Source organism: Silurus meridionalis, chromosome 15 (genome assembly GCF_014805685.1).
Source record: "Silurus meridionalis isolate SWU-2019-XX chromosome 15, ASM1480568v1, whole genome shotgun sequence".
Taxonomy (NCBI): domain Eukaryota; kingdom Metazoa; phylum Chordata; class Actinopteri; order Siluriformes; family Siluridae; genus Silurus; species Silurus meridionalis.
Genome location: NC_060898.1, coordinates 15,095,376 through 15,113,491, shown reverse-complemented (window position 1 = coordinate 15,113,491; position 18,116 = coordinate 15,095,376). Strand labels below are relative to the sequence as shown.

The following is an 18,116-nucleotide window of genomic DNA, read 5'->3' as shown; positions in this document are numbered from 1 at the left end:
CATGTGTAGGGATGGAAATGTTTTAGACACAATTTGTCAAGTCCTGGCTTTTGACTTCTATGGGGGGAAAAACAGCAACCAATGAGCATGTCACGTTCTATCACGTTACTCAGTGTGTTAATTGTAAGTTCTCCTTCATCAAAGAGCTTGAACTCTAGTATAAGAAACAGAGACCAATAGTATACAACAGGTCAATGATTCTCACAATAAGTGTTCAGCTTGTCAGATCCAGCCTGTGTTATTAGCCACCTATAAATAATCTACCTTAGAGCTTACAGAGCCAAAGGCATAACAGTAAGAAACATAAAATATTATTATTTATAAAACCTTCTAATATCTACATCAAACATATACACTCTGTGGTTAATGTTGTATTTTTAAAACTACACATTCAAACTATTCACATACTGCATGTCAGGAATATACAAAACGGTTCCTTTATGGAGAAATGATCACCATGGATACCATGGACTTGCTATGTCTGCTTTCAGGGCTGGCTAAAGGAACACCACGTAATTTTCTGGGATTAAACCAGTCTTGCCATTATATGTAGCTTGCAGCCAGCCTGGTTCCACTGACGGGTGAACTGTCGAAGAAAAAACATGAACACATTAAGGACATTTTTATACAGGACTCACATCCAGCTTGAAACATTTATTTATTTTGCACACAAAGTCAAAAAATTAAAACTTATAATCTGGTTGCAAGAGCCAGCATTCCTTTATCATATGATAGCTGCTAAATATGGAGGGTGAAGGCTTTTAGAACTGTAAAGTCAGGCACCTGCATAATGTTTAACCGTATCCCAAGATAGTGTAACACACTCAGAGGAAAGCAATATATGCCCTTTTCCACATACATGAGTTCATAGACATGCACAATAGTGTCATTCTTGATTGACAGGAAAGATAGAATGCCATCCCTCCCAACCAGAAGGCACACACAGTGTTGACTTCTTGGACTCTCTGCCTTGATGGGATTCAAACTCCAATATCCTGACAATAAGGAAAACTCCTTTTTTTTTGTGGTGCTATTCTAAAACTGTGCATCATAATGTTCACATGCATTGTACCACATATTGTGTGAAAAGGGCTGTAGAACCCTATTCTGCAATGAAGTATTATGCCTGCTGTTTTCATAAAGTGTGAGTGTATTTACCATTGTTAAAATGAGCTCCCTTAGGAAAGCTGAGTTCATGGCTGTGCTCCGCTTGGCAGGAATATATGGCTTTGGCCTCCCTGTAATCATATCAAAGGAGGTGAGTTAGAAGGAACACAGCTGGAAAGACTCTTGATAATGATGAAGTGGACAAGGTCAGGGGTGATCTCGAGACTGGAGGGTATGCACGGGCAAAATCAAATTCCAAAGATCTATTCTGAGATTACAAAACCAACATGGCTCCTAATATAGGAAAGCAAACATAAGCAAAAGCAACTCTGTATGACAATCAGTCCTGAAATGTTGTGGCACAATGAGGCTAAATATTTTAACAGAGTGGTGAAACTAATAGGGATCATGATTTTCTCCGTGCCTGATGATGTACCTTCCAGCAGCGGCCGGCTGGGAGAACACAGGGCTTTCAAAGAACGCTGCTCTGGAGGCCACCCTACAACAGTAAACAGTGTGTGTCAAATACACAGCACACAATGCAAATTCATCAGTTGCACTCACAAAGTTTAGTTTCTGAGCGCTTTGCACATAACCTTAGTGGGACAGTTTACTTAATAGCAGCTCCAAATAGACGCTTCTCTGAAACATGTGCAATTGTTTTGCAGCATAAATCTCTAAGTTATGATAAAGAGAAAAAGTATTTGTGTTTGGATCCTCTGTGAAAGCACATTGGCAGTCGAAGAGAACGTTAGCAGCCAGCGCTGTGGTCTAAGGTCACTTCTCAGTGATTTTTCTGATGGTCAAATCTACCCAAGAGGACTGTGGTAGCAGACGACCCTGCATGGCTTTCATTCTGTTTATTCAGCCTTTCATGTCTTTTGCATTAACAAGGCTTTGAGGCTTGGAGAATACAAACGAATGAAAGATATTATTAAGCCTTTACTAAACAATTACTGTATAAAGGTTAGAGCTTTACAGCTATAGAGATATGATAGATGTAAGAAGTATAAATAAATAAAAGCTCTCAAATGTATTGAATTTATAAAAAAAAAAAAATTATAATATTTATTTTTTTATTTTTTTACATAAATTAAATACATTTGAGTGCTTTTATTTATTCATAAACTGTAAATTATATTCTATAATTTACAAATCTTTTTCAAGTAAAATGTCTAGCCTTGATCATTCCGGGCTACAACAGCAGGAGAACATATCAGGTTCCACTGCACTCCACCAAGAACAATAATCTGAGGCTATCATGGGCACAGACTTAACTAAATTTAAAAGGTAAATAGTTTTTGGTTTTGGTTTGTCTGTGCCCATGATAGTCTCAGATTCCTGTTCTTGGCAGGCAGGAGTGGAACCTGATATCGTCTTCGGCTGTTGCAGCTCATGCACCTCAAGGTTTAATAGTTTTGTTCATGCTGAGATGCTTTTTTGTTTAACCTGATTGTAAAGAGTGATTTTATGAAAGCTTGAACCAAACTGGGCATTTTCCCTTCCTTTTCTCGCAACATTCTTTCACACTGTTCTGTGTAAACTCTAGAGAGTTTTATAATCTTTAAATGCTCAGACCAGCTGATCTGACACTGACAACCATTCTATGACTGAAGTCACAAAGATTATACACTGTAATAGTATAAAAAAGTGTATATAAAAGTGGCCAGTGAGTGTATTTATACATACAGAAAGTTGGTACTCGTATGCATTTTATTTAGATAGCTGTAGCCTTGAACAGCATTATATTTATCTTGCATCATTAGCCAGCTAATGTATATAAAATGTGCATTCCTCTCTTGCCTACAACGCTTTTCAGTTTCACTCCAGTTCCTGTATAATGTTTTACTCCATAAATCAACAATAATCTGTGGGTTTGATTCAAATGCACTGTACTGAACCGTAAGCCTTGAATGTTAACGACATGCCAATTTAGCTATAAACATGCGGCCGACATTTATGTCCCAAAACATACCTCAGGCTTAATGTTAAGCGCTATAAGTAAAGGTTTGAGGTGAAGACTGCTTACACAGAGCCAGGCCTCTGGTATCCGTTGCTCCCTGATGAGTCCAGGCTGCATTTGCCTTTAACAGGGAGGTCTGGTAAAGGCAGTGACTTCAGGCTGTCTCTGTTACTGCGAGAAACCAAACTCTGAACTGAACCATGGCAGCTCCGGAAACCTACATGAAACAAACAAAAGGCCAATTGAGAAAGAAAATATAAGAATGTTACTGTTATTGTTAACATCCCTAAAATTATTTATTCATCTTATGCCAGAGCTATTCACCAACAGAATTCATTTTTTCATTATCATAGTATGAAATCCTTTTTTTAATCCAAGTATAGTTCCATTTAACTGTGTTGTGCAAAACATCTCTCTGTCAACAGTTACATTATAGCAGCTATAAAAAGCCTTTTCCTGACTTTTTCTTGAAGTAAATAAAACATAAATGCAACCTGTTACAACAGCTAAGCACAACATACTGTGTTCTTAGAGTGAAATAACTTCCAGTAACAGCTTTTCCTCTCACTGTAACAAAGCATTGGCACTGGACAATGCTTCTGTAAACGTCATCTAAAAGACTTCTAACGTTAACTTCACCTCTTTAAAATAGTACTGATTCAGTGCTTTGTTGGTGTGCTCACCTTCAGAGATGTGAAGGGAAGTGAGGGAGGAGCAGGAGGACATGCTGGATCCGCGCCCTGACCTTTGCACCTCGGCGTTCTCCTCCTCAGCTTTGTTAGGCAACTCTGGAGTTGGGGAAACTCGCTCTTGTGGAAGAACACTCAAAGCCTCCTCCCACTCGCCATCTGTCTTAGCTGCATCCTCTTTAGAGCTGAGTCAGGACTGGTTGTGCCACCTGGGCTTTTAGGGCCATCAGAGGATGGGGACGGGGTGGTCCAGCACAAGCTGCCTGAAATCTTGTGTTTGGCGCGTGAGGGAGAGGTCGCTTTGGAGCAGCCATTCTGCTCTGATGAATGAGAAGACAAAGACTCCAGGCTGCCCATGGGCGTGCTGCTAGGACTGCTGCTGAACGTGTCACCTGCGAGTTTAAGAAAAAAGGTTAATAAATTCAAAAGCAAAATGCTTCAATCTGGAAAGAAGTTAAATAATCAAGCTAAGGAAATCTTGTGTTCAGTCCCTGACAATATCCTGCAAGTTGATCTGTATTGCGGTTTGATTTGTTTTTCTTAGTCATGACTATGAGCTTTCAATGAGTTTTAGTTAATGAGCATTAGCTGACAAATGACTTTGTCAAAAATCTTTTGTTTCACTGGATATAAGATATATAGCCTGTGCTTCAGATTCGTGTTCAGAAGCAGGAGCCTATATGCCTTTAGATTTGGCATGTTTTACATTATGAGATACTTTTCTGCTCACCGTAGTTGTAAAGAGTACTTATTAAAACTCTTTATCTGCTTGTTAAAATAAGAAATCCAGATAAATCCAACAAAGATTTGATTTGTGAGATACTGTGCTACATATTTTTTAGATGGACAGACATATGAATAGACAGATAGAAATAAGAAAGGCAAAAGGCATACAAATATAGGGATACACACTGTCAGCATCAGCCAGGCAGAGAGCAGGTGAGTACAGGCCCCTGGACTTGCGAGTGCCTGGTAGGCAGATGGGTTTGCTGCGGCGTGAGCTGGATCGTGATTGAGCCTGAGGCTGAGGTAAAGGCACATTGGGATCTGGAGACTGATGAAAGATCTGAGGCACATCAACAAAATAATATTTAGTATGTTCGCTGCCATAAATCACATCCCAGCCTCATAAGACATTGTACCTAAGAGCATGTCTCAACAACAGAACAAAGACTTGATTGTCAACCTCTGCTACGGAACTAATGAATTCTCCTTTGTGTGTTTGCTAAACAGTGACACCTGCTGTTAAATTTTAATTAAACCAATCAGGCCAAATGAGTCACTCTTACCTTCTCATAGTTCTCTATAAGAATCTCCACCACAATGTTTTGAAATTTGATGTTCATCATGGCAGCCACGGTCTCCTCTTGGGAGCGCATCAGGGTAGGGCCGAAGATCACGCCGAGATTAGATACCGTCATCAGATTTTTCTGGCTGTGTGTGGAAACCCTGAGAAACCATGCAAGAGAAGTTCAAAATCGTATACTGCTCCTAATCTACATCTTGAAATAATGTCTCTCGAGGGTTATTTGAGTTGGTGCGGGCTCTAATCATTGGGTTCTTTCAGACATCCCAGAAAATAACATTTTGATGTAGGGTTTTACATTTTATTGTTCTCCCAGAGGGACAAAGAACTGTTAATTGTGCTACATTTCACATAACACCCAAATTTCAACAGTGCATCAATGACCACCAACCTTTGGAAAGTCACCTAGTGATCCCAAATCTTCCATTAACCCTTTAGAACAATATTTTATTAGAATAGCTGTTTTAGCAGTGACTCAGCATGCAGGTTTCTGATATACCAAGCAATACTGCTATATTTACCAAATAAAAATTAATCTTACTGCTGCATTTAGAATAACCTACACAAGCAGATGTTTGATCAGGAGGTCCAGCATCTCTCTGTTCTTCTCCGGCAGCTTGTGCACGAGCGAGTGAACTGCACAGACCCTGTAGTTCTGATCATCTGACTCTAAAAACGCAAGACACATTTTTGCGGAGATTTAGTTTGTTAAAGTCATCTGCAATGCTTTAAACATTGACTTTCCATTTTGGAATGCTCTGAGGAACAAGTCGGTGCAGCTAGAACTTACTGACTGCCATGATGAAGTCTTTGTGAAGTCTGTAGGTTAACAGGGGTTCAGCCAGACACCTGCAGGCAGAGCGTTGCTGGATAAGCGCATATGCTTTTGATATTAACCAGTGATTAGGGGTTTATTCGATTATCTCCTAACCTGAGGTAATTTTTGAGTCCGCTGGTGATGGTCTTATTATCCCAAGTGTCCGGGTCAAGGTCCATGTCTGCGGGAGCTTTGGCAGCTGCAAGAACAAATGCAAATAGGGAAATAAAATTCGGTTTGATAACAGAATAAACAAGAAAGAGTGAAAAATCTGTTCAATTCATGACTCTGATTGGTCAGAAGATGCTCATTAAATTTAGAAAACAGTAATTCTGCACAATGTTACTGCTCATTATTTCTATAGTAACAGCTCATTGTTGTTTAAACTCTAAGACAGACACTCCACTATGACTAATAGGAAATGGATTTAAAGTAAAGCTATAACTTTTTGCACTTGTGAAGAAATTGGTAAAGTTTCCAGAAAAACATTAACAAAATCTTTTGTCATTACTTTAGAGCACAACTGTTTACAGCTGCTATAGTGAAAGTGATAATAGGAACAAAAACTTAAGAGTACGCTGTTACAGAAAATTTCTGGTGTGTACCAAAAAATCCTGATGATCCTTCATTTCAGTTAATATCACATCACACTGTCCTTCATAATTTAATTAATCATAAGCATGTTGTGACCTGTTTGTGAAATGAGGTTAATAAATATAAAATAATGAATATTGGTGTAAAAGCTTAGAGAGATTTACCAAACACAGATGTCATAAGTCTCTGCACTTTAGAGTTCACTCCTCCAATCCTGTACAGACCCATTGTTTGGATGCCTGGAAATTTTTTTTTTTGAAAACATGAGAGAACAATATGCATATTTTATGTTATTTTTTATATTTTATGTATTTCAGGAAGGCAGAAGTACTGATGCATAGGACAGGTGGATTTCAATTTAAAAAAAGTTTTTATTCCACTTAGTACAACAACCCCAAAAACATGTTAATGTTATGTGCACCTGTATGCTGTGATACTATGCTACTCTTGCTGAACTAGTGTGCACAAATGTCAGATGAACCTTTTAGAATCAGGAACAGGCAGCAATGTAGAAACGAAACTGTGCTAAATAAAACTAACCTGTCTCCTGCTCACACTTCATGTACAACTCACACCCCCCTTACAGTTTAAACAGTAGTGAGAGGAAATATATACTCTATCCAGACACAAATAACATGTGATGTATGGGCACACATCTCTTAAATCAAATTCTGGCCTAAAACTCTGCTAGCTGAGGACATTAATCATATCCTGTTTGTTTTGTTCAGCATTAGTGTACTTAACTAGCTAAAACAGATTTGATTATATTTACAGCATTATCCAAAGTGAGTGTGAGAAGTGCTTTGTAGACTTTTTATAAACCATAAACAATAATCATGTGGGGTTATTAGGTTAGGAATAAAGTGTTATTTAATAATTTTTTATCAATTTTCTGGTCTGGTTGAGCTTTCGTTGGCTAAACTAATAAAAATAAAATCATCATTTAATTGTCCAAACCATCTCAATCTCGCCTCCCTCACCTTGTCTCGACACTTTCTACATGCGCTGTCCCTCTAATAAACTCGTTTCTAATCCTGTCCATCCTCGTCACTCCTGACTAAAACCTCAACATCTTCAGCTCTGCTACTTCCAGCATCTGGTCCAATCGACTTTCTACTCCTCCTCATTATTTATCCTATCCACTTCCGGCTTCACCATCTCCACATAATCCACCCTTCTCGTTCTCATTTTCCTCATTCATCAGCTGCTCAAAATACTTCCTCCGCCTTCTCAACACACTCTCCTCACTAGTCAACACATTTCCATCTCCTTCCTTACATACTCCTTCAGTTTCAACTCACCTCCTTTTTTCCTCACCTCCAAAGCCATCCTACAGACCACCATCCAATGATGTCTAGCAACAATGTCTTCTGCCAACACATTACAGTCTCCAATCTCCTTAAAGTTGCATCTCCTGCATAGAACATAGTCCACCTGTGTGCACCTTCCTCCACTCTTATACGTCACCCTATGATCCCCCTTTTTCTTAAAATAAGTGTTCACCACTGCCATTTCCACCCTTTTAGCAAAATCTACCACCATCTTCCCTTCCACATTCCTCTTAAGGCCATACCTACCCATCACCTCCTCATCACCTCTGTTTCGCAGATGTTTGGCACATGTTTTATGCTGGATACCCTTCCTAATGCATCCCTTCCCATTTATCTGGGCTTGAAACCCTGGAGTAAGAGTGTGCACTAGTAAGGCTTGTGCAACCCTAATGGCTGGGATTTTCACTCAACTACATTATATAAGCAAAAGTTTTTGGACAACTGACCATGAAATGTATGTGATTTTTTCCATTCTATTGGATTTTAGAGTATGCTTGTGGAGATTTGTGCTCATTCAGCCACAAGGGTGTTAGTAAAGTCATGCAATAATGTAGAGTAAGGAGGCCTGGGGTACAGTCAGTGTTCAAATTTATCCCAAAGGTGCTCAATGTGGTTGAGGTCAGAGTTCTATAGCAGGCTACTGAAAATCGTCCACTCCAACCCATGTGAACCATATCTTCATGGAGCTGTCATGCGTGGTCTCATAACCACATCCAAAGACATTCTATACAATTTTGTGTCTCAAAAACAGTTTGGGGAAAAACACATGTGACTGGAAAAAAATTAGTTGTCCCATTACTGTAGTCTCAATAATGTAGTGTAATTCAGAAAAACAACACGTGTACAAGCATGCATGTTCATCCTGGAAGAGGAAAGATATTCATACAGGAATGTAATTATCCCCCTCACCTCTTGTCTCTACAAGGTGAATGCACTTCTTGACGAAGTTAAACCCAGCCTCATTTAGGAATGCTGCACACACAAAAGATGCGTTGCAAAAAAGATGCGTTGCATTACCTGGCATTAGCTGAATTTTTTAAATCTAATTATGAAAGAGGACTGAACTTACTTTCTTCTTTCTTGTTCAGAAGTGCTGGAAGGGTGTAAATCTATAGAAAATAAGACATCCCACTGTTAAAGATATATCTTTACCACATTATATGTATATATATATATATATATATATATATATATATATATATATATATATATATATATATATATATATATAAGACAAATCCAGAGTTCATTAACAGACATTGGATATACGGTGTTCTGGCAAAAAAAAACCTCAGTGTTTGCTATCTTTTAATGTCTGCTACTTTTGTGTTTTTGGTTTAAAGTGGATCCAGTCAGAGATCACACCTAACCATCGCCTTTACCGACTGATCAAAGGTTCAGACCAGGTCGAGCCGTGAACGAAATGTAAACAAACAGGCCTGTCATCACGTCTTCCTGTATTTCAAAGTTTTCGCACAGTCTGACTGTGTTTCCATACAGTCTGATCTGTCTAATGATAAAGATTACAAGAAAACAAAACTCAACATATTGCCTGAAACAGGAAAAAGGTCCCGGACTCGGTTCACGTCGACGTTTCTTTTTATACCCAGGTCAATCTGACTTCCTGCACTGCTAAAAATATAACAGCGTTTTGTTAAGAATGATAATGATCTAACTGAATTGTAAAACATTAGCAGTTGTGTTTACACTAATATTTGTTTTGCCTCAACTTATTAAGATTATACAGATGGTTGACAACCTGAAAGGAAAATTGGTTGCACTGTTGCAATGCATTCAATTAATTTTGCAGGCATATTTAACTCAACTTAAAGAGAAATGTTTCTGCAAATGATGCAGTGAAGCTTTTCTAGGCATGGTCTTTTTCAGAATGGCTGAATGGGTCACTAAATTGTTTCATAAGAAGGAAAATTAATCGAATGCTTTGGCCTTCAAGTTCACCAGATCTCAACCCAATCAAACATTTCAGAATCAGAAAACACTCTAGCATCAAAACCCGAGAGAACTGAGAGGACATTTTTTTAAACAGAAACTTGTGCATCTCCAACATCTTATGACACCAAAAACTGTTTTTCTTTAAGTGTATCACATTGTTCATTTATTTCTAGATTTTTAATACATTTATAATACATTCTAAGAATTCCAAAGAAGTCCGGAATTAGTAATAAAAAAAATAAAAAAAAGGTTTCTTGTTTTTTGAGAAATAAAAACGTATTCTCCACCAATCTTGGCAATTGTCATAAAGAAGAAATGAAAGCCTCCTGGAAAAACCTGACATTTTACACATCACTTTTTTGCTTTCACTAACAACAGATGCTTGTTACAAAGATAAATCATGGTTGGCTAAGAAAATACACTGTGAAATGACATTTTGTAATCCATACATAGATAAGTATGTACATGTATATTATTAACACACACACACACACACACACACACACACACACACACACACACACACACACACACACACACACACACACACACATTAATTTAGGACTTATAATCCAAGAGATCTATGTTACAGATCTTGTTTAGTATTCCTTATTAGATTCCTTATTTATGTATGTTTTCGGTTTTGTAATTACTCATTATTTGATATGAGTACAGAAGTTACTGAAATGCTTACATACTGCTCAGTTCATCTTGCACTTGTAACTTTGGGTTTCAGAATGGTGACATGTAAACATCTTTTGTCTCTAATGACAACCCCCGTCCCAAAAAACAAGAAAACAAAAAAAAAAACAAACAGAGGATGCTATATACAGCTATTTAAAGTTACAACTGAAACAGGAAGGAACTACAACAACTCAGAAACAATCTCTCCAGACAAACCGGACTGTGGCTAATTGTGTTAAACCTTTTTACGAGTCTGTCCTGACATTACCGGAAACCACAGAGACAAACTACACCATAAAAACAAATCTCAACACAATAAAGAATCACCTCACACTCCTGGCTACACTTGCTCTGTAGGGAGCTGAAGAATGTAATAGAAACCTAAAAGTATTGTGCCATCTCTCTTTTACGTTGGAAGTTTTACCCTAAAAAAGCCAATGAGAAATATTTTACATTTGATGATTAAATCAAGGAAAGGAATGGCTGAGGACAGTTACCTCCAGCTGACATTACAAAATAAATAAATGCTGCTATAATAAAATAATGAAATCCAGATGTGTATTATTTCTCTTATAAAACTCTTCTTTTATTATAAATTTATTTAAACAAATCAAAGCTTGTATTGTAACATTCCTGGTATCACTTATGTTGAATCAGCTATAAACTACAGAAAAATCACAAATGCAAATGCTGTCCTTTGACTTTTGTGTGGTGGAAATCTTTAAAAAGCTTTACGTCTGATTTGCACAAAGCACTTGCATTGGAGGCTCCTTCCAAAAATCTTCACCACATTTCCCTTCAATGTATTATTGGTTTGCCTGTAAAAACTAATCATGATGTGAGCTACATACATAAACATCTGTTCTGCAATATGGCATGGGAATAGTGTAATGGGTGTGTTCTTACTGGCTCTTTTCCATCCATGGCCTCCATCCACAGACGTCTATTGGATTCAGACAGAGCCTGCAGGGTGATGATACCATGCCTGAGTAACAGAATAATCACATTTTAGAGGTTTTCTGTGCAACAAATTGTTTTCTTTAAACAGTGAACTGCACAAAACAAACAACAAAAAAAGAACATGCACAAAAAATGGAGGCGATGTATAAGATGCAACATTCAAAATAAAATCAACTTCAGATTATTGGCACCAATTATATTCTATAAATAACGCAGCAGAAAAAACAAATATAATTATTGGCACCCCTAAATAAGCTGACGTGATTAATGTTTCAAAATCGCCAAAAAACAAGCTGTCTGAATGCGAGCAGTTCACAGAATGCAGAGCCAGTATTGGCTATCCTTTGCTTGGTTTTAATAATTTGATTTATTACTAACATTAAGGATTGGTTTATCTCTTGGATGTTGTTTGGATGCACTTTAAAGCTGGAGGCAGAAAATTAAGAAGAGAGCTGCTTGTGTGATTTATATACACAGCCACAATTAATGTCCGATTTCACACTGCATGCAGGTGAATGGCGCAAAGCCATATTGTTCTTTTTAATTATACGCCAATGTTAGATTATTGCCCAAAAAGCCATCTAGATTCAGCATGGAAATGACCTTATACTGCTCGCTATTTATTTCATGTGTGTTAATCCTGCATGCCCCCTAACTTTTGGGAAAAAACAACAACAAAAATGTTTATAACTGTTGATTTTACAGTACCTCCTATAAGTGTCTCCAACCTTTGTAGACTAGAAAGGAAGTGATTCAGTACTTTTATACTAGACATGGCTTTAACTGATATTGTTTGTAGGAGTGCAAATAGTTTGTGTAGGACTGCACTACCCGAAAATATTTATTTTCAATTCATTTCAATTCAATTAAAAAAATACCATGAAGTACCTTAATATATTTTTTTCCATACAGATTTTAACAATTACATCAAGGGTGCCAATAATTCTAGAGTTAACAGTAAAATTAGTAGCCAGTAGCATGTGATAAGCTGAGAGCTGTACAGGCTTGTGTAAAGGGAGCTGTAGGAAGCCGGTAGCTTGTGGTAACACGCGCAAGAAAGCACACAAAGCAGGAAAAATCGGACGTACCGGTGGACTTTATAGAAACATTGAAGAGAACTGAACAGAATCCCTTGACAAGTGTTATTTCTTCAGTTATGAAGAGCAAGAAGAAAGGAAGCAGAGAAAAGAATTTTGAATGGAGTCTCTGAGAGACTTCTGAAGTTGCCAAGAAAAATATTAAAGTGGAAAATGCTTCTTTTTTTTTTTAATTCATTCTCCACCACACCCTCTAAAGCCGAACGTCATAATGTCCTCACTGACCTTGCAAAAAGCCTGGAAGAAATTGAGGCAGAAAAAATGTGCTATAATATGCAGAATTGCAGAAACCAAAAACAAACCTTTCCACCACTTCAATATCAAAGCAAAATCGCTTGTCGATGGAGTCTGTCCTTCTCCTGATGCATGACCTGAGTTTAAACATTTCAGGTGGACTCAGAACCAGACCGTTCTGCACAAAAACAACACAAAAAAACAATTATTTAGCATAGTAAAGTGTGTGTATATATATATATATAAATATAATATGTATATATAAAAAAACATAAAATAATAAGACGCCCTTTTACAAATCCAATGTTCTACCTGTTTGCTTCCAGATTTGATTTCAGAGCTGCTCATGGTGAACATTTTGGTCTCTTTGTCATAGGTGCAATAGTGTCGGCTCCACGTAAATCCAAGAGGACCTTTAACAAACAGGTTATGGTATTTAACTAATATTCAACATAAAAAAATCATTTACATTACAACATATACAGCACTTAGTCATGTTCCTTTTGTTTAAATCCAATAAACTAGGTAAAAGGCAAAAACACACAAAATTTGGACAGTGATTGACTGGCAGAAAGTTCTGTGGTCTAATGAGTCCCACTTTGACATTTTTGCTCTAACAGAAGAACTTATATAAGACAGAGAAGCAGATGTCCAAGCTCTTATTTAAAGAGTAAACAGTCAGCTGGAGTATTATCTATCATGCCAGTCACCGCACCTAAATCCTATTAAACTGCTCTGGAATTAACTGGATCACAAAGTCAGAAAGTAAGAAGCAAATAATGCTGAACAAAAGTTTTGGCGAGTTTTACACAAGGCATGGTAAAAGATTTTAGCTGAATGTTCGGAAAAACAAACTGTACTGTTTCCAAGAGTGTGTAAAAGCTGTCAACCATGCATCATGCAAACATCTGTACATTTATATATTTATTTGTTTGAATAAATCTTCATACTAGTAAATTACCTTGTTTTGTTGCATTTAAATAACATGCAAATGTCTTTCAAAAACCCCAAAATGATTAGGTGTTTTTCCTGAGCGAAATACATAGTGCTTGGAGAGAAAGGAAGGAAGGAAGGAAGGAAGGAAGGAAGGAAGGAAGGAAGGAAGGAAGGAAGGAAGGAAGGAAGGAAGGAAGGAAGGAAGGAAGGAAGGAAGGAAGGAAAGAAAGAAAGAAAGAAAGAAAGAAAGAAAGAAAGAAAGAAAGAAAGAAAGAAAGAAAGAAAGCATTCGTAGATGTGGTAATTCAAATTGGAATTGTCGGGGAATATTTAAAAATCTAAATATATACAATTTTGTTATAGTTAGGGGGAAGAAATGCAAAACAGAAAATGTTGTCTCTCTCTTTTTTTTTTTACACAGTTTGTAAAAAAACTAAGCCTGCTTGGTTAAATTATATATAAAATAATATTTTATAAAAAAGAAAATAGAATAAATCAAATGAATGCAATACACTTGTATTATATTCATTAAATTGATTAAATAAAATTGAATAAATGGAAAAATGTAATTCAATAGTTTACATTTATTACACCCCAATTAGGTAATACAAATGTGTGTATGTACGTGTGTGTGTGTTTAATTTAACATTTAATATTTCATTTTCTAAAGATATGATCTACTTAACTGTTCTTTTTTTTCAGCATACTTTAACAAATGTCTTCATTCTTTCTATCCTTCATTCATTCACTCCCTTGATAAGAATCCATATCACTAGCTTTAGCAGCTAGTCAGGAAGTGCGCTAGCGCTATAGATTCTTTAGCGCTTTCATGCATGTGCAAAACAAATCTTGTTTCCGGTACCCTGTGAGTAGCCACAGTGACACTGCGCTAACTCTACTTTCTTTTTTATACCCCTGCCATTGTTGGTATGTTTTCAAGTTTAATAATAATAATAATATATGCAAAAAAGTGTGAGGCAGACAACAAACATGCGGTCCGCCACTCAATACATTCCTGAGGAAACTCAGATTGTAACTGCACATAAAAAGGATTACACGTGTACTGAACCGAAAGTCCTGTACCTACCCATTTGATACGAATATGTTTACTGTTACACCCATAATAATTATATATAATAAATAAATGTTTTATTTAATTTCAGTATTTAATATCTGATATCTGTCGGGTTCTTCAGCTGTGGATATATTTACAGAAATGCAGAAATAGTCAATATAACTAAAATATATATCGCAAATGTTGAAATTTCTATGACATCTATTAAGATATACAAATTTAATATAAATTTGTGTATTTTGGAATAACATTTTAAAGAACTATATTACATGGAAATAAAAAAAACAACAACACTATTCATATAAATTTTAACATCTTACAGTGTTTAATATTTTATATATAAAACAATCAAATCAGCTGCTTTTTCGTATTATTATTATTATTATTATTATATACTTGTCGATAATGAGACCTTAGGATATACAAAGATACAGTAGTCTGTGTTAAAAGCACACTCACGCTTCTCCTGCACATAAAGAAAGCCCTCCATAGTCCACTGTCCAGGGGCTTTGAAGTCCTGCTCTGCTGACCTTATCCTTCGCATCAGATTCTCCACTTCCTGTCTGGTGCTCTCAAAATTATTCCTTGTCTTTACAAAAAATAAAAAATAAACAACCAGTGACTTGTTGTTCAGGAAGAACACAAACATTAGTGACGGAAGCTTTGGGTGTCATTAAAAACTTTTTGTTTTGGCTACATATGAATTATATGAACTAATATGAACTATTTTCATGCTCGTGATTATTTTTCATTGTCTTGAATAATTTCAGTAATTAATTTGTCCAGCACTAATAGACAGACATGCGTGTACAAGAATGTCCATGAGTTCATGTTTATAGAGATTTTGGGATAATATTATTATCAGAATGCAATGAGAATTGTTTGCTGGGAACAACAACCACAAAAACTTATTTTGAACGGTGGATTTTATGTAACTGTGCTGTAATGTGCAGGGAAAAGGGGAAAAGTAATATATATCATCTGCACACTAATATTATCTTTTAGGCCAGTATTTTCATCATTATTTTCTCTGTTGGTCAAACGTTTTCTGCCAAAAGAGCCTGAGGAAAAAAGGGAGGTGGAGTTTCCGGGCTATGCCATTTTAAAATGTCACAAATGGTTCTTGCACTCATATTCCGATTAATTAGGGGATAAAAAGGATATATTAAAAATAAGGGGTATTTTTATTATTTATTCCAAATTCAAATAAGCATATGCCAATGTGTAACTTGGACTCTTACATTCTGTAGGTTGAACTGAAGTTGCTGTTTGTATGGCTCAAATTCATGAGCCAGCTCATAACCCTCGTGGTAAAATGTGAACAGTCCTTGGAGAAAAGCCAGGAGCTGAGAGAGAAAGAGAGAGAGAGAGAGAGAGAGAGAGAGAGAGAGAGAAAGACAGAGATATTTTAAAATTAAGTTGTTTGGCATTTGACATTTACTTCTGCAGCTGTACAGTGGATGCACTGCTAGCTAACAGGTAATAAATGTCTATCTGAAACATTATTTAATATACAGAATATTCATGAGGGATACAGCAAATATATATATATATATATATATATATATATATATATATATATATATATATATATATATATACACACACACACACACAAAAGCAAAAAGCAAACTGAAAAGTTAAGGAGGTGGAACTAACAGGACATGTTCTGATATGTACTGGTGCAAGCACAACCTCAAATTAGCCTTATATCTGAAAAATGCCAGATGATTCATCTTATCCAAGAAGGCTGTGCCCATAACCTTACTTTGTTCAGGTACAGCAGGTTATACCATGTCAATTAAGTGAAAATGTATTCATTTATCTGGTACCTGATGGGAAACATCTATAGGCAAAACAAAAAAGATAGCACCCCCCAACTGCAGAGTATGAAGGCTAGCATGTGCTTCCTCTGAGAAGTGGTGTACTGATGCTCATGCTGGTTCACAGGGCAGCTAAACACTTGCATTAAAGTGCTAGTTAAGCTCTCTTGGCTTCCCAACCATGTATAGGTGTGGCGTTGCCAGACAATAAATGTTTTCCTTGTCTGTAAATGATGTTGTGTTAGACATTTTATTAAAGCGCATCATGTGTTATTCTTATCATGTCATTTCCCAGTGGGTAGCATTGTTACCTCACAGCCGCAAGGTCTCTGGTTTGATCCTGATCTTGGGCTACTGTCTGTGTGGAATTTTCCATGTTCTCTATCTGTTTGGATGTTCTGTGGATTTACTCCATAACCTCCCAAAAATCATGCTGCCAGCAGGATTTGCTGCAATAATATTTTTAAGGTGTGTGTGTGTGAATGTGTGCCTGGTGCTATGCGATAAACTGGGGTCTCATTCACGGTGTACGCCTGTTCAAAGGATGAGCTAAGGTTCTTCGATCAATGAATGAATACCTTTTCCAGCAGCAGCAACATAATAGCAGTATAAATTCAGCAAATTCACTACAAGTTTCACCAATAATTGCACTACATTTTCATTGGCTGTTGATTCAGATACTTTGAAATGAAGGTGTGAGAAATGTACTTATATAGGTTTGATGATTTATCTTCAGTAAATTTCTAATGAAGTATTGTTAAACAACACGTTCAAATGTCCATTAGGCTTGCAGTCCCAGCATAAAACTAAGGAAGTAATTTTCAGACATGTCTTGGCCATAATTATACATCTACCTAACTAGAATATGTGCCCCTGCTTATTTGCTGTTCAGCCAGCATGCAGAATTAAGTAATAAAGTATTGTTTTTTTTTTCTCTCCACCCTCACCGGCTCAACAAACTCAAATTTCTTTTTCTCCTGCACTTCTTGGATTTTGAAAACATATTCAAGTGAAGCATCACAAAACATCTGTCGCTCCTTGTGGATCTGGGTATCTGCCTGAAAAAAGAACAGGCATACATGTGTTTACATATCAGAGAGTATTAAAAATATTAAAAATATATCAAATAACAACTAAGACATGGTGAGGATATAGGGAGATTCATTCAAATGTTCTGCAGTGTTACCTCTTGTAAAAAGGACTCTTTCTTTTTTGAGGACAAATTCAGGTGTTTTTCCAGCAGTGTATAATATTTCTCAGTTTCCTTGTCAAATTTCTTCTTTCCCTCCTTCAAAAAAAAAAAAAAAAAAAAAAAAAAGATAATCTTAATAACAAAACTGGAATTTCCTCTGCCGTCATTACAAAGATAAACATCTTACATAACAGGCCAAACAAACTTTGTGCAAATGCCTCATTAAAATGTTTTGAAGATGTCCATTTGTTTACTTGATATGGATGGTTATAGAGAGCAGACATTCGGAGTGGCTGTCTTACCAGCAGGTGGCAGGCTGGTTAATGTCCACTGGACAAGCATTAAAGCGCATGCA

General features: G+C 36.6%; 1 protein-coding gene across 1 annotated transcript in view; it reads right to left on the bottom strand.

Annotated features, from left to right (window-relative positions):
- Positions 1-358: 358 nt before the first annotated feature.
- The window catches only part of arhgap42a (Rho GTPase activating protein 42a), a 40,538-nt gene continuing 22,780 nt past the window's right edge, over positions 359-18,116 (bottom strand). The window contains 21 exon segments of the mRNA XM_046867327.1: positions 359-586; positions 1,159-1,238; positions 1,544-1,606; positions 3,137-3,287; positions 3,754-3,948; positions 3,951-4,151; positions 4,672-4,825; positions 5,049-5,208; positions 5,629-5,734; positions 5,856-5,914; positions 5,997-6,081; positions 6,641-6,715; positions 8,717-8,779; positions 8,877-8,916; positions 11,351-11,429; positions 12,804-12,913; positions 13,048-13,148; positions 15,206-15,335; positions 15,988-16,092; positions 17,517-17,627; positions 17,756-17,857. Coding sequence (XP_046723283.1) covers positions 498-586; positions 1,159-1,238; positions 1,544-1,606; positions 3,137-3,287; positions 3,754-3,948; positions 3,951-4,151; positions 4,672-4,825; positions 5,049-5,208; positions 5,629-5,734; positions 5,856-5,914; positions 5,997-6,081; positions 6,641-6,715; positions 8,717-8,779; positions 8,877-8,916; positions 11,351-11,429; positions 12,804-12,913; positions 13,048-13,148; positions 15,206-15,335; positions 15,988-16,092; positions 17,517-17,627; positions 17,756-17,857 — 2,259 coding nt within the window. The 3' untranslated portion in view covers positions 359-497.